This window comes from Pituophis catenifer, unplaced genomic scaffold (assembly GCF_029215685.1).
Source record: "Pituophis catenifer annectens isolate HBS135680 unplaced genomic scaffold, rPitCat1.0.hap2 SCAF_3, whole genome shotgun sequence".
Classification (NCBI taxonomy): domain Eukaryota; kingdom Metazoa; phylum Chordata; class Lepidosauria; order Squamata; family Colubridae; genus Pituophis; species Pituophis catenifer.
Window position 1 is genome coordinate 173,261,038 of NW_027256883.1, and position 25,773 is coordinate 173,286,810.

The 25,773-nt window shown below is 36.5% G+C and overlaps 1 protein-coding gene across 1 annotated transcript in view; it reads right to left on the minus strand.

The window, feature by feature from the left end:
• The window catches only part of PLXNA2 (plexin A2), a 420,814-nt gene that overhangs the window by 53,231 nt on the left and 341,810 nt on the right, over positions 1–25,773 (minus strand). The window contains exons 15-21 of the mRNA XM_070941568.1: positions 25,602–25,769; positions 21,592–21,685; positions 15,933–16,172; positions 14,037–14,180; positions 10,842–11,076; positions 8,073–8,215; positions 5,575–5,843 (exon numbers count right to left, since the gene is read on the minus strand). Coding sequence (XP_070797669.1) covers positions 5,575–5,843; positions 8,073–8,215; positions 10,842–11,076; positions 14,037–14,180; positions 15,933–16,172; positions 21,592–21,685; positions 25,602–25,769 — 1,293 coding nt within the window. The remainder of the gene's footprint in view (positions 1–5,574; positions 5,844–8,072; positions 8,216–10,841; positions 11,077–14,036; positions 14,181–15,932; positions 16,173–21,591; positions 21,686–25,601; positions 25,770–25,773) is intronic.

Consider the following 25,773-nt stretch of genomic DNA (forward strand, 5'->3'; position numbering starts at 1 on the left):
AGGGTCTTCAATTGGATAAAAGAAAATGATTGTGTCCATTACATCCCTGTTTTTTTTTTTTGAATCAAGTTTTATTGATTCCCCCCCCCCCCCACATTTACCCGCATATTTTATGAACAGAGTATTGGCCATATCATAACCTATACACTTTATCATATTCAAATACATTTTACTCAATTACAATTTTTGCCAAAATTTCCTTTTTCCATTTTTTGATCATGTCTTAAAATTTCTATGCTTATTTGTATAAACAACATCTTTATTCGTCCTCAAATTCTAATTTTTCTGTTTTAACTCATATTTATTCTCTTTTATTTCTTAGTAACTCATTCTTTATCCTAGTGCATTTATGCATGTTCGGGGTTGCCTTTCTTCCATTTCATCTTTTTTATTGTACAGCAATCTTTCTTCTCAATCTCTTCCATCTCCCTCCCTTCTTTCCTTTCTACTTTCTTCTTCCCTCTTCTCCTACTCCTTCTCTACTTCCCCTTCCTTTCTCCCTCTCCTCCTCTCTTTCTCCCTTTCTAACCCTCTCTCCTACTCTTATTTCCCCTCCCTCCCTTCCTCCCCTCTTTCCTTTCTTCCCATTCCTCTCTCTCCTTCCTCCCTTCCATCCGTCTACTCCTCTTTCGTCTCTCTCTATTGCTGTATTCATTTTCATTTTTCTATTTTCCATTATGGTGTCCAGGCAACCCTGACTTTTCTTTCATTTATTTTCTCAAAATTCCCCTTATCTTTTAATTATTAACAATATATTTCAACTTATTCCATTTTTATCTTAAATCTTTTGCTAGTATAACCTTCCAACCCTTAACAATATCTTTCTTCTATTTTATTTCTTACATGCATTGTTTTATTCTTACTTGCATCATTTATTAACATTTCCATTTTATTCAATTTTATGTTTCAATTTTCCCCCTTAATTTCAATTAATTCTTTTATTACTATTATTTCTCTCAAATTTGTACATCTTCCAACAACAAAATATATAGTCCATTCTGTCTTTCACATTGCATCTACTGATCTATTTTACATTAAATAGTGTATTTCTTCTTTTTTACTTACATTTCATTTTATCTTTACTTATATCCCTTTTACAATAATCTGTATCTTCCTTCTAAATTGCTTTTTACATATAATTTCTTCAATTAGCATATTCATCTTTTAAATTCCTTTTTACTACCTCCTAACTATTTTCTTTTAATTTCTCCACAATTCCATTTCTTGACACTTTCCTCCCTTTCTCCCATTCCCTTGCCTTCTTCTTTTCCTTTTTCTTCCCCATTCCTTTCTCTTCTCTTCCTTTTTGAGCTGTATTCCCCCTCATCCATTTTTATTCTATCATTATTAATCCCAGTGTAATCAAGTTTTTTATTCTGTCACTGTTAATCCCAGTGTAATCATCTTTTTTATTCTGTCACTGTTAATCCCAGTGTAATCATCTTTTTTATTCTGTCACTGTTAATCCCAGTGTAATCATCTGTATCTTTATTTTCATTTATTTCCTTCCCAATTCTCCATGTTATCAATTTAACAGGCAAGGATTTTTAAGTTTATTATTCCTTTGCATATAATTCAAATTCAAAGTCCATGTAGTGTCTTTTTTCTTTTTTTTCTTTCCAGATAGTGTCCAATTCAAATGTTCATTTGAGCCATTCCAATTTTAGTCTTTGTTCTCTCCACTCCTCTTGCAATCTCATTCTAGTTATTTAAACAAAGCACTCCTACAGTACTTTCAGTATTTTCTCACGATGATATAAATAAGTTTAGTATGATACTTTCTTTCCACCAGCAGATGTCTCTCTCCAATTTACAAATCCTCCAGCCACAAAGTATCCATTTGTAAATCCACAAAAATGATTATTTCCTCTTCTCCAAATTAAATCCTTTTGTTGTTTAAAGAATACTTCTCTATCTCCTTTTTTCTTGTCTTGTTTTAATTTCATCCAAATCCAGTTTTAAGTCCTGGTGGAAGGTTCCTTTTGAGGCTTTAGTTTTAGTTTTAAAGTTCCTTTTTTTCCTTCGCTTAAATTCCCGAGTGCCAATTAGCCGCTAATTAGTCGTTGGGACTTCTTTCAAGCTTTTAAAAGTTTTTCCTTCTTACCTGTGAGTTGGCCAATTACTCACCCGGTAACAATACTCTGTTCAATCGCTACTCCTGCTCACATCTTAATTCGGTTGCCCCACCTTATAGTGGACATAATGGCCGCCTCCCCCACCGCCAGGTCAAAGAGCTGTCTCTGACCTTCCAAGGAACTTGCCTGCTCCTCTTTGGTCTTTCGAGACACCTGTCTCTCTCCCCCATCCCTCCAAGACAGTTCCAGTCCGAAGACCCGCCGACAGCAGTTGGTCTGGCTGGGTTTTCATGAAGCCCATCGGAGCTTTGCTATTTCCCAGCCAGTATCACTGCGACGCTTCCGGTTTTTCCCATTACATCCCTCTTGAATAGCTGAGAAGTGTTATAGCAATACACAATATCCCCATACATTTTATAAGGTTTTGGGTTTTTTTACTGCTGCCTTACAAACTAAAATGTAAATAGAGGTAGGAGTCATCAGTCTGTATGCTGATAAAAAAACAATGGTAGTTACCCATGTCTGACACTCATTTAGATAGGATGTTGGAGAGAAAAAGAGAAACTGGACAACTTTCCACCATACACATTATGCCATCTTCAGTGACTTTACAAGGCATAGCTCTTTTGTTTAACAAAAAAGGAACCTATATAAGGTTTAAAATGTATTCTTAATGGTTTGCAGGAATTGGGTATGCTAAAATGCTTGTACAGTCACTTTTTTTAAAAAAAAATCTCAGCATGACCTAATTGACTCCTCTGGTTACTTGTCCATGCATAATAACTAGTTTTTGGGGGAGGGTAGTAAAGGTGGTGGAAGGCAGACACTTACCAACATATCAGGTAAGGTAGAAATGGAATGAACTGGGAATAAAAAAACTGACATCTGGAAAATGTAGAATAATATGGCTAATATTCTTGCAGGTCAGGGTCAGTTTGCTGAAGCTGAACCATACATTTAAATTGTCAAACTGTTAAAACCTCCACCACATATTCTTACTTATTACTGTCACCTAGGGTCACCCCTTGTGGAGCTGTTCCTTGACAACAGGGAAACCTTCAAGAACTTTCTGGTGTAGGTCAGGTGAAAAGCTCTTGTAAGAATCTCCAGCTGAGACACCAAAGGTGATATGAAACAGCAATTACAAAAGCAGAAAGTCCCATAGGTGTATGGTGTTCTTACTAGATTGAAAATTTCCTCCTCTTTATTGTCGGATCACAGGGATTGAAAAAATTCATTTTTGTTTGTATTTATAAACTGTAGATAAATTCTCATTCTGAAATGTTTCTGGATAGAAAAATATATTTCCCTCTGAATAGATTATCTCATTCAAATTCTTAGAAACTTCAGAGATAGCATAATTAGGGGAGATAATATCCTATATTTGTGTTGATCATGTCAAACTATGCCAAACTATGGAAAGTGCTCAGAATATGGGAATCTCAAAACATCTCACTGCCCTCTTGAAAAATTTATACGCAGGTCAGATATCACTGTATGGATAGAAAACACTGAAACAGGCTGGTTTCAGATTGGCAAAAGAATGAGACAAGGCTGTATGCCAAATATATATTAAGGGAAGCTGGATTGGAAGAAGATGACCATGGTTTTAAAACAGTCCATATGTGTGTGTGTGTATAAAAATATGAACTTTCCATCTAATCACAAATGTTATAAATTCAAATTAATCCACTGAAGGATAAAGGCATCTTCATTGAAATTATTAACTGTAATTCATAACTTCATTATGACTGGCCTGAAGTCACCCAGGGAGGTTCTATATCTAAGAGAGGAGATACAAATCCTGTCCTCATCTAGTCCAGTTGCTTAACCATTATATTACACTGGCTCTCCTAGATGTATTTATAATAAAATCATCTCAAATGTGTATGGCACACTAATTCAAATTGACTGATGGCACCAGCTCCTTAATGACAAATATTTGTGTTGTTAGAATGATTGAGAAAGAAGGATAGCATTGGCATCCCCTGAGCTTAGGCTCCATAGGTTAGTACTTATTAAATCTTGGGCTAAAGCTGGCCCTGAATACAATTCATAGGAAGAATAGTTTTTGAATCATGGAAATCAAGAAATGCTCAGTTGTTTGGTTTTTAAAGCTTTCCTCTATGGACGCCATATAGTAGCTATCCTATAAAGGCTGACAGTACTGAATATTGCAAGAGTTATTTGGATTGCAATTCAAATACTTTCTGAATACTAAGAATAGCATACAGTATATCTGAATTTACAGTTAAATACAGCACTTTTCTGACCCAACACTAGTTATATTGGTGTAGCATCATAAAATATGACATGATATAGAAATTGGCATGGTATTGTCAAGGGCCTGGTGGCTCAGCAGACTGATAGCATTGTGATTAACATCAGCTGTCTGCAATTACTGTAAATTCGAATCTCACCAGGCTCAAGGTTGACTCAGCCTTCCATCCTTTCTAAGGTAGGTAAATTTAGGACCCAGTTTGTGGGGGCAATAAGCTGACTTCGTATAAATATACAAAAGTATGAAGGCTATTGCTTAATGCATTGTAAGCCATCCTGAGTCTCCGGAGAAGGGCGGCATATAAATCAAATTAAAAAAAAAATTGTGTGATTCACTGATTAGCAGATGAATTAACATAGTTCTTTGCATTGTGAATATTGTTTAAATAAAACCAACATGGAATTTGTTATCTAGTTATGTAAGTAGCGATAGCAATAGCACTTAGATTTATATACCTCTTCACAGTACTTTATAGCCCTCTCTAAGCAGTTTACAGAGTCAGCATATTGCTCCCAACAATGTGGATTCTCATTTTACTGACCTCAAAAGAATGGCAGGCTGAGTTAACCTCGAGTGGGTCAGGATCAAATTGCTGGCAGTCAACAGAATTAACTTGCAATACTGCATTCTAATCACTGTGCCATCACAACTCTTCATTAAATTCAGCAAATTCACTTATTTATGTTCTAGTGTAACCTGCCTTCCAAACAGGAACAATGATCCATAGTATTAACTTTTCACAAAAGATGAACAGATGAATTCTCTAGTTTAATCAAATGACTATCTACAATAACTATAATATTGAAGTGTATAACACTGCCTGTTTCCTGCTGGCCAGCTCTAATATAAGTTGCTACTGTAGCTTTGCTCTGATCACTCTGAAAGGTTAGATTTACAGTTGAACTATCCTCTTTATCTTCTCTTGGACAACAAAAACCACCAGTCAAATGCTAATTTTTGAGCAGTCCGTGGGAAAGAAAAACAGTGGCAGGAATATCAAGTATTTTAACTAAGCATGAGATTTCCTGGATGCAAACTGAAATAGTAACCTCATAGAATCTTGCAGCACTTGGTAGGTATCCTTTGAAAATTATGCTTCATAAATAAATATGATGGGGCAATCACATTCTCACCCCAAAGCTCACACTCATCTAAATGACCACTTTTGCTCTGAAATTACAGTCTTTTTGTGCAAAGTTCCAAATTTTCTGTTCTTACCTGCGTAGGAGCAACTTAGGGTGGTTTTTGTTCTCCAGGTTCTTCTCAATCAGGTCAGACAACAATTGCTTGAGGACATCAGTAGCATATTCTAGCTTTCCTTGAAGTCCTGTCATGATGAGGGAAGCCACATTGCCACGGTCACGCATGGAAAAACTTCGCTGTAATTCCAGGGTACGGATAAATGTCAATAAAAAAACCTTATTGTTGAGTAGCTGGGCAAAGAGCTTCAGGGCTTTTTCAACGTTCTGTTGTCCATTCCCTTGGACCTATAACATTTCAAAAGTGTTAACTTTGTACCGTTAAAGTAAATCTGGTAGAGATATCAACTAAACTGGAAAACATTAATACTATAATACAATACATGGATTGATGCTACATCCAAAGTTTGGCTTTATCCATGCATAGAACCCATATCTCAATTTTATGAGATACCTAAATCAGAATAGATTCTTAGTAATATGAACTAAATTTATTATAGCTATCATTCCATTGAATGATTGATATTGTGTTGACCATCGTTCTTGATATGTATTCACTTTTAGTTTAATAGCAACTCTTAATCATTTAACATGACATAATTTACAAAGTATATTTAACTATTTGCAACTCATTAATGATATATTAGAAAGCAATAACCTCCATGACATTTAAGAATCCCTTGATTACTCATTTGTATTCTATTATTAATTATTTTCAAATTCATTTTTGTGCTTGTTTAAAAATTCTTTAAAGTGTTCAGTTAAAATAATTTAAAATTGGAAAACTGTTTTTGAGAGTAATGTTTTTTACAATGTTATATTGTCAATGTTATGTTGTATGTTTAAAACAAAATACTCTTGAGTTGTGAGATACTGCATAGAAATGACATTCACACAGACAAGGTACTGGTTTAGACTCTCACTCCACTGTGAAACTCTAATACATGCACACATAAACATGTTTTTCTGGTAGTCCTGGATGTAAGTTATGCATTATAATTCACAATAATAAAATTTGTATACAAAGTTCTCACTGACTTATATTCTCAACTTATTTATATTACATAACTACGCAACAGTGGAATTGGTGTCATGTTGACCATTATCCTAGTTTTGGGGGGAATGGCAAAATCAGTTTCAATCATCAGTTTTATTTACTATTTTCTACATCTACAAGAGAAAGCAAGGGATGATGGAACACTAGTATTCCCAGGTATAATTTTGATATACATCTATAAACAATTCAGTTAATTTCTTCTTTGCATGCATATTTAAAAAAAAGGAAAGCAACAAACTTCATTTGATGGCAAACTAAATAATTTTAAAATACAAAAACATATATCTCTGCAAAACAAGTGAAGAAAAAAGTGAAATGAATTTACTATACTAAATATATATAATAGCGCTTTTGTAGTTAAATTTTGATCCCCCGGCCTTGGATTACATATTGCCACCTGAGTTACATTAAAAGAATATTCTACCATAAGGCATGCCTTCTTTGAAAGTTATATGGTCAAAAGAAACTAGAGCTCCATACTTTCTCCAGTAATAAATTATTCAATTAGTTTTTACTGGAGAAGTTAAGGAGCTCCAGCTTCTATCTGGAGAAAATAAGGTGTTCTAGCTTTTCAGACAAAGAGAGCAGTGAAGTGGGAAATGTCTTTTCAGGAGCCATCAGCACCAAAAATGAAAAACTTTTCACAGGGCACTCTGGTGGCTTACTAAGGCATGGGTATTCCCATGTTATTACTCTCACACATGCGGTGTTTGTAATGAATGTATAAAAATGTTTCTGATGGAGTTTCCCCTTCATTGTTTTTCCATGGTCAAATGTCAGCAGCAGCATTTTCATACTGAATAATGGGTCCCATCTGCTCCTGTCATTGCTTTAACAACATGAAATGAAAAAAAAAACCCAAAACCCAACCCTCCCTCAAAATTGGGATGCCTGGTGATATACTTAGTCAATTCAGCATACAATATAGACAAAGCTGAAGTGATGTGACCAAGGTCTTTCTCTTGCACAAAAGCTTTGCCAAGTGGAGGACAAGATGCAGAAAAGCTCCTTTGCAAAACGGGAGGCTTATTCCCCTAGGCAAATCAGAGAATGGATTTCCCAAGCTCCCCTTTGGCTTTTTTTCACAAAGGGAGAATTCAAAGAGAATTTAGCCAGTCATTGGTAATAAATGCAGCTCTTTTGCTGTTGGTCATGGAGTACTAGTCATGGAGTTTTAGCGATAGAGAAAGAAAAAAAAATGTCAGGGCAGCGGCTACACAAAGGCAATCAAAAGAAAACAAACTGTGTGTAAATATATATAAAATGGAAGGCTTATGTTATAATGAATGTCAGTGTTCATTGTGCTTATCCCAACACTTCTAATAAGATTCAGCATGAGAGGTGGAAAGGTGCTTTCACAGCTGTGTGGGTTTTAATCGAGCTTCTCAGAAGGGACCTGGGGAACACCACCAGTCGCCTGATGAGGCTGAGATAGAGAGAACATACAGCTACTCCATTACCTCTAGTTCACGCAGGACAGGATGATCTTCAATGCCAGGGAAGAGGACTCTCATGGCATATGTGCGATAATCAAGATACGGAATCCCTGAGCGGTCCAGGTCACTGGTTAACTCATTGATGTCTGTCTGCAGCTCTGCAAAAGCTATTAGGGAAAGGGAGTGAGAAAGACAGGCAATCAAGAGACCGGCTCTGGGAATGGAGGATGAGGTGCAAACAATCAAGGACTACAAATGAGCCAACTCAGGAAGCTCGTTTACTCCAGACCTCTCTGTGTCACCAAACATGCCCTGAAGCAGGGAGCCACTTCCTCAGTATGAGAGAGAAAGAGCACAATGCAAAGAACAGATGCTGAAACAAAACACACTTCCTAATTTGTATTCTGTTCACACCTTGTATGTAAGCACTGAAAATGCCTTGGAAGGCACTAGATAAAAATAAAGATCCTATTTTTAAATCAGTTTGTGTGGCTTTTTTACTCTCTCACTTACTCAACCCCCTCTATTCCTCATGTCCTTTTGATGTAGCTAGCAGAAGAAAACTATCCCCATGTTTTATAGCTTATCTAGGGTCAGGGAAGAAAATTAATTTGAGATTCAAAACTATAACAAGATTCACGGACTTAACAGAAGATTTGCCTCATGTACATAGTGGGAGGGCATGGAAACTGATATAGTCCAATTGTAACAGTAGGGAAATGTGTATAAGGATAGCACTCATGTAATACTTGTCCAATTGCTTCTTCTCAAGATGAAGATCTGTACAAATACTGTGCACACATGGCTGTTATCACATTTCACCCTTCTAATATATTGTGCTGGAGACATCATAGCCATATGAAAATTAACCTGCTAAATGGAATGTTGAATTCTTGCTGCTGAATGTGAAAATCTGTCTGTCTGTCTTGGGATAAACGTGTATATGAGTTACACTATCTAATCCATCAAGAGGTAGTGACACATTCCAATATCCAGAAGAGCTGTTTCAGCAAATTCATAAAGAAAAAGGCAATAGGCAAAAGGACCTTTTGTTTGATGCTGTAGTTAAATAATTGAGACTTTTCAGTCTGTGCTTATCTATGGCAAATCAGTCAGCTCAATTTACCTTCTATCTGCCTTTGCTTTATGCTGTCTGCATTTCAACAAGTTGATCTGCTTTTTTTGCCAGCCAGGTGGCTGTAACAGCATTTCATATTCTAAGCTTCTTGATTTTTACACCAAAATGTATAAATTATTTTACAGCCTGGTTCCAGCACCTTGTGATTGCAAAGGATCCCGGCTTTCCCTAACTTCCCCATGAAATGCCTTCAGAAAAAGATCCACAGATTGCCAAGCCTAATGACCTGGCACCGACAAATTTTATACATCTTGCTGAAATAGGATCAAGTGCTAATCCTGTTCTCCACACATTAGTCAAGCAAAGGATGTCTCTGCATTCAATATACTTGTTACTGTCTTCCGACACATACAGACACTCATGGGAAAAAATTCCAAGCTTTTCTGGGTGTAAAAGAGGGCATTTTACAACTATATGTGTGTTTGAGAGAGATTGACCAAATGTTTATTTGACAGCTGTATGTGGGGCTCAAGCCCTGTTAAATTCATACTGGATCAAAGGAAATAGGTTAAGCAGAAGGCGGTTACCATGGAAACTATACTTGGACTGCTCACTACTGGAGAAGTAGTCAATGAATGGAGAAAAGTTATATTAGGAAAACCAAACAGAGTTGTGTGTACTGTATATATTAATGGGAATGAGGATAGTAAATGAATGAATGAATGAATGAATGAATGAATGAATGAATAAATAAATAAATAAATAAATAAATAAATAAATAAAGTAAGTATGCACGCCTTTATGAAATTATATATAGGTTAAGTAGTGACTGAAATGGATTTATTCTTTGAGCCAATGACATTGAGACAGATATGTACTATGTGTTAACTTACTGGGTTGATAAAAGGTAATAACGAATTAAAAGACATGGCCATTTGTCAGTGCTATACTTAACTGATAATAGGAACTAAGTAGCAATAGCAATAACACTTGTTATATACTTATATACTGTTCCATAGTGCTTTACAGCATTGAGCATTTTACAATGTCAGCATATTGCCCCCCAACAATCTGGGTCCTCATTTTACTGACCTTGGAAGGATATAAGGGGGAGTCAAATTTGAGCCAATTGGGATCAAACTCCAGGCTGTGGGCAGAGTTTAGCCTGAATGAAGGACTTAGATGCTAAACAGTTGTCCATTAGGCATGCTTGTGTGTGTGTGTGCATACATGTGTATGTGGTGTAAGCATGCATGTATTGGCATAATTATGAATGTTTTTGTATGCATATATGTATGAAGTAACATTCTTCAGGACCTATTTTATGACTAACCAAGGGAGGATAAATAGCAATAGATCTTTAGAAGTTAACTTTATTACAATGGACAGGAAGTAATAAGTTCAGATGATATAACCAGTTTGAGACACAAAAATGAATATACCAGCAATTTGTCATGCATTGTATTGTATTATTATACTATCATATTTTGGACTTTTTACAGCAAAATTGGCAGCATTTTTCCCCCTTGTACTAAGAATTTAAACACTCCTTGATCTACCTTTTGATGGTTTCTGTCACCTAAAACCGATTTCCATGACTCACTTTCTTTCATATACAAATAATATTCAGAAACAATAAAACCAAGTAGTCCCAAACCTGAATGGATGGCATATTTTACTGGACATCTGATTTGAAATTAGGGAGTGATACTGACCTTCTTTGCACTCAAGGGCTACCCGAGACTCTAGGTTGTCCATCTGCATCTGAAGTCTCTTGAGTGTGAGATCATTTTCACGAGACTTGCGCTTGTAGGCAATGAGGACTATGATGACTATGATGAGAAGAAGGCTGCCTCCTGCTGCAATACTGACAATAGCTGGCAAAGTCAACAGGCTGTCTGAGATCACATTCACTGAGCCAGGTGAGAAAATGATGCCACCTACATGCACCTAACCATCAAAGAGAGTCAACCAGAAGGTGAATCACATTACAGTGTGTATAGAGATTAATTTGGAATAAAAGCAGTCACTTGGAAAGATGACATTTACACCAAGAAATGGTATGGATGCTGGGAATAGGACTGGCAATGAAAAGGAACACTTCTGTTGCATAAATCCTTCCATTTGTTTACTTGGGAGTTAACACATGGATGAAAACTGTTAATTTTTGTCCAGTAGCTGATTTAAAAAAAAAAGAAAGAAAGAAACATAGTTTTAGGCTCTGGAGCCTGAGGTATTATTGCTGTTCTGGAAATAATTCCCAAAATTCTAAATACGCTTTTAAAAGTCATAAAACACTACTCATTTGCTAAGTTGTAGATAAGACCTTGCAAGTAACATCCCCATAGAAAGAAAGGTCACATCCTTCTTGAAACACAGCAAAGCCTTTGAGTTACAACATATTTGTTATCCTTGCACTATCTCCCACATTCCTTTGATTACATGATAACTTCATTTGACTTTCATAACGTAAGTTTTCAGTTTTCTTTTATAAACCATGAATATATGAGAATAAGAATTTCATTGACAAAGGAACGTAGAGGGAAAGTATAGAAGGCAAAGAAAGAACAAAAGAATAAATGGAAGAGCAAGACTGGGGGAGATTGTTAGAGCTGTCAAATAATAAACTGGCGTGCACTTTATAGATGTTTGGTACAAGTGTTTATGATATATAAATCATAGTATTGGACAAATAATGTGAAAACTGACCCAGATTTCATAATTTAATCGTTTGCTATATTTACATTTAAATATACATTTTAATATGGGAATAGGTGGACTTGACTATGCTTTTGGTTTCATCAGATTCAACAGAAGGGAAGCTTGATATAATAAATGTACCTTTTTGTTATATTTTGATTCAGTTCAGTTTAGAAGGTAAATCTGGAGAAAATTATCAGTAGTCAAAGCTTCACGTAAGCTGTGCTAAACTTCAGAAATTGCCTGTCTAATCTCCATTTATGTTGTGCACAGATGACGGTGTCTCATATGGAGAAAGCTGCATTAATTTCCCAGTGCTTCCACTTTTATGTTTAAGGAAAAAAATTATGTGCTTTATAAAGTAACCCAAGGCATGTCCATATTAATATTTTGCTAAAGTCAAGACTATCAGGGGCAAAAGCAGAAAAAAAAATCTTATGTAATTAATTAAAACTGGACATCATTTTGGAGATATGAAATGACTTCAAATGAATTCTTAAAAAATGACAATTCTTGTAAAGTCCTCACAGCTTTAAAAGCAAACAGTTCACTAACTGAAGAAAAGCATTCACTTGCAAATGTGCAATGCCAGAAGTGCCTCTAAAGGAACAATCTATGCATGGCTCTTGACTATCTTGATGGTAAAGAGGAAACTAGCAAGCTCCAGCAAAATCGTTGAGAACAAGATGAGTATGCCCCTCACAACAATGCTGCATTGAATGTAAATGGTGTGAATGAATAAGTGCTTAAGCAAATAGAGTACACATAGCATAGCACAGCCTTTGGTAGCAAATAATCATATATCCATGATCTATCTCTACAACAAACATCAGTGCCAGTTGTGCATCATCTGTTCTGACATTGTTGCTGAAATAAAAAAGACTAGCTATTGAAACGAAGCCTATTCACTTACAAGCCGAAGATAGAAGTTAAACTTTCCAGTAGAAAGCCACAACAAACCACTTCCACATTGCTAAAGAAACAATACAAATCTGTCCAAGAGATCATCACTGCTTTAGCTCAGCTTGGGATAGACTTTATTTTTTAAACCCATACCTTCTTATTTGTCATAAATATTTACCATTCCTAAACACGAAGAGAACTGCATACAAGCCATCATTAAAATGAGCCAATATGAAGGTGAGACCATTTTGATCTGCTGATATTTTTGGGGCTGGAGAGCTTGAAGATGAAAAGATCTCCCCACTTCTCCCCCCCCAAAAAAAAAGGTCTGTAATAATGCTACTAATATTCTTCAGCTTTTAGCTTTCTTTCCCCTTGTGTGATGTGGTGCTTAAGATCTTAGATAGAAGTGGAGAGACTATTGTTAGCCAAAATAAATGAATGAATGAACGAATGAATAGGGTGTTTTTAAGCAGGTTACTTTTTCAGCCCATTTTATCTCACATTTGCTGTTACAGAGAAATTTGGGGAATTGCTGTATGTCATCTTAAGTAATTGGAAAAGAGATGGGATATACATCTCACAAATAAAGACATATCTCATTTGTTCTGCAAAATATCCAGGGTAATTTTCTCTTACAGATCTGGCAGCAAGCTGATCTTGCCTTCAACTATAGCTTCCATCAGCATGAACTGAGATAAAGTATGCTGGAGACTTTTGCACCCACTGAGATACTCTGCTGCCTACCAAAGCTCTTGCCTCAATAAAAGTAGTTAGGCTCAAAGGTGTGACAGCTCTTTTTGTCTTTCAATAGCTATAGGGTTTTGTGTTTGCCAATGAGGGGTTCAGAGTTACAGGTGTTGTAACCATTATTGTTTTATATACATGCATACTGTGCCAGTGTGTGCTTGGATAATAGGTATATATGTGCACAAGTGACAAACACAAGTGACAAATGATGATGAAAATATTTCAACATATTTCTTTCTGATATTGTATATTTACATGTGTAAATTAATGGTAGTTAATTAGCCCTTTGGTATAATCATATGATCAGATTCATGCATTTATTTGAGCCATTTTTATACTGGTCCTGAATTAAAAACACTTGTGAACAGCAAATAAAGACATTACATTTTGAGAAAATTAGTGATATTGGAGATTCTTATCTTCTTTTTAATCAAAGAAGTCCCCCCACCCCCACTCCTTGAATGAGAGCTACCAGTAGTTTGGGAATGGGAGTTAACTCTGGCATTTGAAAAGTAGAAAAGACAAAAGGGAGAAAAATCTTGATTCTTGAAGCTCACCATAACTTTGTGTTGCCCGGTGAGATTTGGAGGTTCACAAAGTAATTGTGTCTCAGAGATGGTGACAGTGCAGGGAGTTTCTCCAATCAAAACAGTATAATTCAGCTTTGCTCCACCCGATGCAGGTGGACACAGATTTTTACCCTAGGGAAAAGCAAAAAGACAATGTTTTATGAAACTTTAGCTAACGTCTCAGCTTTTCTATGATTCAACATATATCCTACACTGTCATACACATCCTAAACATTGATGCATACTTATTTTTTAAAAAGCTGCAACTGTAATGCATATTTGAATAAGAAATTGAATAACTGAGAGAGCGGAAACTTCCTAATGTATTCAAATTTATATTTAGTGTGCATGTGTTAAATTTTTGAGATTCAGTATTACATTTATCACAATCAGGGTAGGAACCACCATGAAAAATGCCTGCTATCCCTTTACTATTGTCCTTTTCTTTTCCATTTATATATCAAAACCAATATGCTGTTTAATTGAGGAAACTATAACTGACAGCTAAGAAGCAATTGAAAAATCAGGGGCAGTTCATGGAAACAGCAGTAAGTGCAAGAAGTAATCTTGAGAAGGTGAAAAATAAGATGAAGAAAATTAGTCTTTCCTTGCCTGTGATTAAAATGAGTGCTACTTAGTACATGACTGGCATAGTCATGAACTAGCATGATAAAATACATTTACTATTCCAGCCAAGCATATAATATCAAAATGCACCTATATTTCACTAGCAATCCAAATTCAGATATGGATAAGGAACCATCTGAACATGTCTATCCATTGCACAGCTTCTCCTATTGGTATTGTGTTACATTAGGAAAAGAGAAAAAATTGCTTGACATGAAAGAAAAGGCTTCACTGATGTTTCAGTGGTACAGAAGGCTATCACACATCATGTACAAAAATAAAACTTTTCACATCAGCACTAAACATGTGAAAGTGGAGACGATATGTTAAGTACTGGGAGTGAGACATTGTTAATATAATATTGAACTTTAAATCTGATGTAGGTTTGGTTCTCAAAATGCAGTATTGTAAAATACCGGCAAATAAAAGTGCAGAGTGGTTACATTTATCTTCACAAGAAAAGGAATAAAGTATTTGACAGACTTGTGACATATCAGTAAGAGTATCTAAAATATTTTAAAATGTTCTTAACAATTAGATGCTAGGCCCAGTTTATTAAACTTTTGTTTTGATATATAAAGCTCAGAGTTTAGCCCAGGATTACATGATACGCAAAGGAAAACCTGGCTATATGTAGCGGAGATAAATCAACTTATAGATTCCTACAATTGTAAACTCCTATGTGATAGAAACGTACATGTCAAACAAAATGTTTTGTGATGTATTTTGTATAATTAGAAGGGGAAATGTAGGCAACAGGGGGAAGGGTACAGCCTGCCATATATACATCAAATATCTTGAGTTATATACTTGTATTAAATATTCGGCTGCAAATACATAAGAGGTTTGCATTACTATATCAATTGGTTGGTTTTTTTTTTTTTTTTTTTGGTCATTGTGAGTTTCTACAAATGCCTATGAAGGAAATAAAGGAGTGACAGCAAAGAGAGCATTTCAAGTTTATTTTTCAAGTTTCCTAAAGAAATTCAAATCAACCCCTCCCTCAAATATTTGTGTGAAATCAAAATCCCACAAGTTTCCAAGACAAAATTTGCAGATTTGTGATATTTGCAGAGTTTATGATTTTAAACATGCAGATATAATCTTCTTAAATACAGTAACTATAAACAATACAGAAAATTTACAGGTTCATATAAGAAACGGGAACAAGATTTTACATGTGGGACAATACTTTTTCCAGGGTAGATTTGAATTTGTGTATGTAAATAAGTCTCCTGGATTGTGTCATCACTTTACCTTCAGGATAATGGGTGATCCTGGCTTTTGGTCCAAGATGCCAGTAGAACTCAACAGTTCAAAGGTAGGGTTTGGATAATAAATAAATTTGGTGTCATTATAAATCAGTAAAGATTGAACATTGTTAAAGATGAATCCAATTTCATCAGGTCTTTCAACAGCATCTAGACCTGGTCGGTACTGTGATGTAAGTGAAGGAGCCAGGCAAGTGAGGGTGGTAGTATTCACGACTTTACAAACCTGGAAGAACAGAATTAAGGCAAGGTTATACCTTGAATTAAATACTTTTCAATTATTGCCACATCATGATTCCCCCTTAATTAGTTTGGCAAGACTGAAGTATCAAATCTTTTTCCAAACCATGTGATAACTTGTTCTGTCAACAAGTTATCACATGGAAGGAAGAACATTCTGTGAGAATGACTCTAGAGGTGAAATATAAGCTTTTCATTTCCTTTTGTTTATTACCATATTTTAAAAATACCCTATCTATATAGGAAACAACCAATAGACATCCATGATGCTGGAAAGCTGGATAGAGCTTTTAGTACACAAGAAATAATCAGTGTTATAGGGAATCTGAAATAGTTCTTTTTATTAAAAATGGATTATAGGTTTTGTCAGAATGATAGCTAGAAATGATACCAGATTCTGGGGTTGGAAGACAATTTTTTATTGAAATAGCACATATCCTTTAATTAGATAGACCACAATCTGATAATAACTTATTTGTGGTCACCTGTGAATTTTATGACTGTATGATAATACATCAGATCTATTCTGTTACCTACATCTTCCTCTTATGTTTGTATAAATATACAACTATTTTGGATCAATACTGTATATTAGAAGATGTGGCAACTTGTGAAATGTGCAATGAACCTGCCACAATTGAGTTCTTATACTTCAAAATTACCACAGTGCCATTGAAAATAAAATGAAGCACTACACAGGAAAAGAAATCAATGCTTCACATTTGTGTTTACAGGTCAGTGAAGATCATGTTAGCAAACCTTCACAAGATATCATACTTACTAGCATGATATTCCCAGCATCAAGGGAATAGAAATGGGGTTTTGAATAACCTAAACTGCTTATATAGATTTCTCATACGCATTAAGAATGGGATCTAAGACTAAGACCAATTTAGTTATAAACATACACATGCAGACTATAAAGGTAATAATACATTCAAGTTAAAGGAAACCCACCCTTCCTTCCTTCCTTCCTTCCTTCCTTCCTTCCTTCCTTCCTTCCTTCCTTCCTCCCTTCCCTCCCTCCCTCCCTCCCTTCCTTTTCTTTCATCACCAAGATTTCTTAATATTCAATTTTGCAGCTACCATGATCGTTGGATGAGCAGGAAAAAAACAGCCAGGAAAGTGATTGAAGCCTGGAAAATAGGCCCCTCATCACTCAATAGGAGTGCTGAATTACCACCAGCCTATCAAGTACTTAGGATGCGAGGGTTGGGCAGCACAAGCAAATGACAGCTAATGATTTAAAAGCCTGTCATCAACACACACCAATCAACATCTAAAAAGCCACTTACAACAGGCACTGTAAATACCACACACAGATCAGCACACATTCTGCTAGAGAGAAGTTCCCTGAAGATGGGCTCCAGCACGAGTCCAAAAGGTCGGAAGACAAAACCTCTGGTTCCAGTGATTGACCCTTATTGGATCCTGCAACTTCTAAATTTCTTTGAAATTAATGAGATCAGAGTGCAAATAACTGTATGTAGTCACTAATTTCACTGTTTCTGGTATAATATTGACAAATGTACTGTGTTTTCCCAAAAATAAGACCATGTCTTATATTTTTTTGAACCCTGAAATAAGCGCTCGGCCTTATTGCCATGCGTTCAAAAGCCCAATTGGGCTTATTATCAGGGGATGTCTTATTTTGGGGGAAACAGGGTAGAAAAATGGTTCAACAATTAATGTTCAAAAATAATAATCAGAAGCTTCATTGTTTTGTGTGAAAACTCACAACACACACACACACACACACACACACACACACACATTCACACACACACACATCATAATCATTATAAAAGTCCAGGGGTTGTCTAACCAAATATTCCAGCAGTGTGTCTTTATATGCTTTTCATCAATCTGACATCTTATTTTCTCATGTTCTTATTAATTAATATCCAATCCTATCAAAGAATCTATTTATCAGATCTGTATCCCAAATACTGCCAGTGACATGTCCTTGGATAAAGTTCTATTTCCATGTAGTAAAATGAAGCTGTTTCCTTGTAGAACAGCTCTGGAAGTTCTAAAAGATCCAGAGAATTTGATTTCTATATATTGTTCCAGATGTTTTGTAAAATGATATAATTCAGAAACATAAAACCTCCTAAACCATCACAATTTTAAGAAGCAAGAAGTATATATGCAGGTACATTTTTTGCTCTGCTTGAATTATAGCCAAGTCTTTGGATGGGAACTATGAGAAAGAGTCTTAAAACTTAAAACTGAATGGCAGTTCTTCTTCTATCAAGTTACATATTAAATTATATCTCCTCACTTGAAACCAACACTGAACCAACATAAAGCCCAAATATTAAATAAACAATAAGGCTTTAAAAATATGAAAATTATCAACTAGATTAAAAGTTGTGTTTATGAATGAAGTTAGACTACATGGCTGAAAGTTCACAATTGACATTTCTAATGTGTGGCTTTTATACAGTGGTATTCTTGAAAATACAGATATTTGCAGATCACAATTGATCATAAAATCATTTTTCTCAATGTGAACCATTTGCATTTGTCTATTGACATACTTAGTTCTATATCTTGCTCTAGGGATTCATGTATATGTATATGTACAGTATATGTATATGTGTGTATGTGTATCTATTTATATAAAAGCGAAATCCACTCACTCATCATGAAATCTCCAGAACGGTAAAGTATACAAACTTGAAATTTGGCACGTACATTCCTCTTGGCTTCTAGGTGCTTGCTATCAAAGGATTTTTCAAAATGACCATCAGATCATTAATATTTCATATACAATATATTCATATACAGTATATTAACAGGCTCTGATGCTAAGGAGTTATATATTCTACTCTCCCTCCCCACCTGAAAGGTTCCAACTGCCATTTGCCTCAAATTCCATTTCCTCAGGTCAAACTGGCAGACATTCCACTCCTTCACTTAGGAGCGGCCTGGGGCTCCTTATAGTACTAAATGTCGCTACTTTACCAAAATGTCTACGCCTTCTACCTATGGAACTGTTTCCGGATTCAAGGCAGCAGAAGAGATATTCCTTATGAGTTTCAATCACCAACCACCACTGAGCCAATGGATTGTGAACCAAATTTCTCCTGCATAGTGTCCCAGCCCTAACTCACTTCTTACACTGACTTCCTCAGTTCAGACGAATCTGTTTCTTCTACTGTAACACCAGTTAAAGGGAAAAGACTGTCTTTCTGCTGCCCAGAAGTACAATGGATGCTTCAAAATGACATCTTTTGGAGCCAGAGAAGTGAAGGAGGGAAATTTTATGCCAACATTCAAAGTGCAGGGGTAGGTCTACCATAGGATAGGGAGTATCGTGGTGGGATAGCAGCAGCCTTCATTTCTCCAGATATACTTTGTTGGTGATAACATATATATTGATGCAACCACATTGAATCTGGATGGGATGACTGAATCAATGAAATACACCATCTAGGAAATCTTTCAGGCCCTTACGGTCAGAAAGTAATTGTGCCCTTACAATGAGATTATGTCTATTTCTACGCTCCTCCTTTTTTCTGCATATAGCTGCATATGTAGATTTCAAAATTTGCCCACAAAGGCTGAGTTTGATCTAAATGCTGACAAATATCTGAACAGCTGTGAAGGTTTTTTGTTAGTCACGAATGCATTTGTCATGGATCAGAGATACATTGTTTTGGCAATGGAAATACGACATAAATCACATTGCAATGTAAATCCTAGTTTGAATTAAAAAAAATCATTCAAGAATACAAACATTTAAAACAATAGTCTAAAATGGGAGTTTTAAAAAGGTTTTATATAGAGGTAAATGTCAAGAAAGGGCATAGGTATATAAAAACTTGAACTGCTGCAGATCTGGATAGAAACAAATACACAGAACAGAAGCTATGTCACAGCGTAGAGAGATACATCTACAAGCTGGTCTGGGGCAGAGCCAATTTTACAATTAAAAAGTCTCTTCCATCACTTGCTTCTCTGAGGCTTTGATAGTTCTCCAGGATTGTTCTGTTCAAATGAAGCAGGTGTTCAGAAGGGTAGAGTCAGTAAAATATCACTACCATTGTTGTTGTTTTTCAACCTTGTTTACTTGGAGCATCTCTGCCTTCTGCTGCTGGCTTTTTGTGTGCCTCGGATGATGTATGGTGGGGCCCCACAATGACACAAGTACCATATGCTGTCATTGTTCCCTGTTAAATGCAGTTTCTCTATACAGTATGATAAGGCTCCATAGAATAAAATAAAAACAAACTCTTAAGGTTATCCATGATAAGGACTCTAAAACGGAATCTAACCAATGTAACATAAAATATAGCTGCTCATGCATTTTTAAGAACATTGGAGATTTAGGATGTAGGGATTATGAAAAGGCACAGGAAGTATGAACTCTCCCAGAGACCTCTCCCCTAATTTTTTATATTTCCTTCTATAAGCTATATTCTGCTTTAATCAGTTCACAATGTTTAACTTTATTCCTGCCTTTATTATTTTTATAAACAACTGAACATATCTAATACTCCTTCCTCCACATATTTGCTTTGTTTTTCCCTTAACAACAATCCTGTGAGGTGGCTTGGGCTGATAGAGAGTAACTGGCATCAATAGGGTGGAAGAGTGAAAAAAATGGCAGGATGATTGGTGTGGCATCAGAAAATAAGATCCACTGTTTTCATATATATGTAGAAAGCTTAGCAGTAACTTCATAGGAAAGCAAGAATTTCCATCTTATATCGCAATAGCAATAGCACAATAGCACTGTGAATATACCATTTCACAGTACTTTACAGCCATCTCTAAGCAGTTTATAGAATCAGCATATTGCCCCACAATCTGGGTTCTTATTTTACCATCCTTGGAAGGATGGAAGGCTGAGTCAACCTTAAACCAGTGAGAATTGAATTGTTGGCAGTTGGCAGAATTAGCTTGCAATACTGCATTCTAGCCACTGCGCCACCATGGCTCCTTCCGCTGTAGCCAAAGTTATGTTAAATGCTATAATAAATTAGAATCAAATCCATATTAATAAAATACTTATTAGAATGAATTTTTATTATTATGAATGCAATTCTTAGCTCTCATTAACAAAATAAATCAGTGTTATATTTTATTTTTTATTTATTTTTATTTTATTTTATATTTAAATTTCTATACCGCCCTTCTCCCGAAGGACTCAGGGCGGTGTACAGCCAAGATAAAATCCACAAATATAAAAGTTAAAAGCAAATTAAAAGTATTAAATAAATATTTAATTTATTAAATATTTATTAATTTATTAAATATTTGAATAACAATCCTTTCTTTTTCAAGAGATTAAAGATAATTTTGAAAAACAACCAGCCTACAACTTATATATCAGCCAAGATATATAACCATTGGGTTAAGAAAACGTTCAATCTTTGGTAAAAGCAGATACTTACATTGACAGATTCTTTGCCGTTGTACTTCACTCGAATTCTGGGCTCTTGTATAACATCCAGGTTGGACCCTGTAACAGTGACAGGTGTGTGGCCACTGAAGGAAAGCAGAAGTCTTTAGGTTAATGAAGCTAATATATCAAGAGGAACTGGAGTTGAGCTCAGTGTCTATATTTCTGGTAAGTACAAATGTTGGTTCATCTCAATAAGACATTTTCTGTAGGTTGCCTAGGGTGACAGAGTGCATTAATACACAATTGAGTGTATCAATATTCCATTGCTTTGACTCCATCTACAGTTGTTTCCCATAGTAATAGTTTTTTGGTTTCATCTGTGGATAATTATTTTTCCATGTAAAATTATTTTCCCATTTTTTAGAGATGTTAACAATGGATGCTATGGAGCTAAAATGAGGCCAAACAAATAAAAAACATTTATTTATTTATTTATTTATTTATTTATTTATTTATTTATTTATTTATTTATTTATTTATTTATTAGATTTCTATACCGCCCTACTCCCGAAGGACTCAGGGCGGTGCACAGCCAGACAATAAAAACACATACAATACAAAATTTAAAAAATAGAATAAAATCAAATTAAATAATTTTGGCCCCGACAAATTTAAAACCTCAAACTTTTAAAACCAATTTAAAATTGAATATATAAATACTAAAAGATATTTAAAATTTTAAAAATCTTTTATAAAAGAGGGGGAAAATTAGGCCAGGCCGGCCTGGTGAAATAGTAAGGTCTTTAAGGCGCGGCGGAAGGTGCGCAGATCCGGGATCCTCCGTATCTCTGGGGGGAGCTCGTTCCAGATAGTAGGTGCCCCCACAGAGAAGGCTCTCCCCCTGGGGGCCGCCAGTCGGCATTGTTTGGCTGACGGCACCCGGAGGAGCCCCTCTCTATGGGAGCGTACCGGCCGGTGGGAGGCTATTGGTGGTAGTAGGCGGTCCCGCAAGTACCCGGGTCCTAAGCCATGGAGCGCTTTAAAGGTGGTAACCAAAACCTTGAAGCGCACCCGGAAGACCACCGGGAGCCAGTGCAGCTCGCGCAGGAGAGGTGTTACATGGGAACGCCATGTCGCTCCCATTACCACCCGCGCGGCCGCACTCTGCGCCAGTTGGAGCCTCCGGATGCTCCTCAAGGGGAGCCCCATGTAGAGAGCATTGCAATAGTCCAGGCGGGAAGTGACAAGGGCATGAGTGACCGTGCGTAAAGAGTCCCGATCCAGAAAGGGACGCAACTGGCGAATCAGGCGAACCTGATGAAAAATCCTCCTGGTCACGGCCGTCAAGTGCTCTTCTAAAGACAGCCGTGAATCCAGGAGGACGCCCAAGTTGCGAGCCCTCTCCGTGGGGGCCAATGATTCGCCCCCAATAGTCAGTGATGGCGTCAACTGACTATATCGGGACGTCGGAAACCACAGCCACTCAGTCTTGGATGGGTTGAGCCTGAGCCTGTTCCTCCCCATCCAGATCCGTACGGCCTCCAGGCACCGGGACATCACTTCAAGGGCATCGTTGGGGTGATCCGGGGTGGAGATGTACAGCTGGGTGTCGTCAGCGTACTGATGGTACTCCACCCCGAAACCACGGATGATCTCGCCCAGCGGCTTCACATAAATGTTGAACAGGAGAGGCGAGAGGACCGACTCTTGCGGCACCCCACATATGAGGGGCCTCGGGGTCGACCTCTGTCCCCCTGTCAACACAGACTGCGACCGGTCAGAGAGAAAGGAGGAGAACCACCGCAACACAGTGCCTCCCACCCCCAACTCTTCCAACCGGTGCAGCATGATACCATGGTCGATGGTATCAAAAGCCGCTGAGAGATCTAACAGGACCAGGACAGAGGAGCACCCCCTGTCCCGAGCCCTCCAGAGATCATCAACCAACGCGACCAATGCCGTTTCCGTGCTGTACCCGGGCCTGAAGCCCGACATGGAGATCATTTCTTTGCTTCAAATCTTCTAGCTTAACACAATACAAGAATACTCATTTGAAAGTCACATTTTATTTCTAACCTTTAACATGGAAGATACGTTGGGAAGTGATGGATAGGAAATAGTTGAATGGAGAAGAACCAAACAAAATCAGCTGATATTAACAAGATTTATTTCTATTATGTCAATTCTGGGGTGATCTTTCAACATACTTTTGATTTTAGCCTCTCTAATTCCTAAGGAAGGTCTGAATACCTAATTCAGCCCAGTATCTGCCTTGACTGTTGCTACTGACTAAGGCTATTCTGAGTTTCTCCTATGATTAATTGAATGTGCATTAAAAATCTACCAGCCCTATTTAATCAATCTGCAGATTACTCCTTTCCCAGATATAAACTAGAGAAAACTAGGATGGAAAGCAGCTGTTGTCATTCAAATTGTTTTTGTTCTGCCTTATGTGCATCTAGAAAATTAGAACATTATTGACTACCTAATTAAATAGGAATGAGAAGTTATTAAACCATGTTAATCTGTCTAATATATTCAAAATTGCAGGTTTAAAGCTTTAATATTCCAGTTTAAGATGTTCAGTTCCATTTTTTTCTTCAATAAGTTTTGAAGCTCACCACAATGCTTCTAAGGATTTCTAAAGCCAGTCTTGAATCTTCTGAGAAATCATCACTATCCATTTCTATAAGAAATATTTCCATTTCTCAGATGTCTGAGTATAAAGAGCTCACACTCACACTTCATCTTCTGTATGCCATATTGTATGCTAGTCAGAAAAAACTAATAGTGCAAAAACTGACCCAGGGTTTTAGAAAGCAGGTTGAGAACCGCTGCTCTAATGTTTTTTAGGAAGAAACCTTTAATGAGCAATTGTACATTTCTTCAGCAGATGGAAGTGATCATGGGGCTCCATTTGCTCTCCTAGAATCTTCACAGATTGCTATGGTGTAATTGCAGCTGAATTAGTAACTCTGATTTTTTAACTGGAGGGGGGGAGGGAGAAGAGATCCTTTCATTACCCTGCAACAATGCAGTGAGGCCTGTGGATAGGAGACCCACTTATTTCAGATACTTTGTCCTTTTGCAATAGATTGAAAAAGATTAAACATTTTCAAATAAGTTTTTATATTTACTTTTTTTTTTTTGGCTTGACAAATGCAAATTATGTGATCATTTTACAAATATAATTCTTTAAATTGTCTAGACCTTTTGAACCCAGGAAATCAAGGGACTGGATATGCCATACTCCTTGAAGGATCAGGCCTTTATTCATAAATCTTCTGTATTTACACAGGTGGAATAAATCCTCTAGGAACTGTGAAGCTGGGTGCTGACAACTGAGAGGAAAGCAAATGAAGAGAATTATAAATTATACCTTTCTCTCACTGGAACTTGGCTGTGCTGTGCCAAGTCGCAGACTCTGTTTTCTTTTCTGTATTGAAGAGCAGTCTTAAACCAGAATTTATAAAGGCAGTGTTGATTCTAAAGTCATCACCCATAGTGACATGGTTTCAAAATTTGAACAAAGCTTTTGTTGAATTTTAAAAATGGTAATTGCTAAATATTTTTTTTCCTGCCATGCCCGTGAAATCTGTGCCCATCAAAATTGTACTTCGATGTATTGTTCTTGCAGGGATAAAGAACTTTCATTTATTGGAAGATATTTCATTTTCTTTGACAAGACAAAGCATTTTCAGCTGATTCTAGCTGATAAATATTTTTTTGCAAAATGGCTTTTGGGGTAGCTCTGGATCATTGAAAATATTTATGAAGAAAAAATTGTACCATGCCTTTTAGATGTGCTCAGTAACAATAATGCCAAGTCTTTTCTGTCCAATTATTGTTTTGTTTGAATTATTGGGGAAAGAATAGGGAGTATCCTGACTAGAGGTGCATCCTAAATAGACACTAGTAAAACAAAGTGCAAAAATCATTTGGCTTTGAACAATGCTTTGAAATTTTCAATTTGGTTGAATTTCTATTTTCTGAAGAATTAATTGGACCCTGCTTCAAGTGATTTGTTTCTTGATGCAATTTTATAGGCAGTTTAGGTACCTGGCTATGCTCCATTCAGGCTCAATCCGATGAACTTTTGGGTCATCAATGTATTCAAATTGTAATGTGCTCTCTAGCTGGGCCCGGTCCACACTAACAGAAACATGCACTGGTCCAAGACCATGGGTAGAAGGTGCAGACACACACATAATCTCATTAATTGACCTCCTAT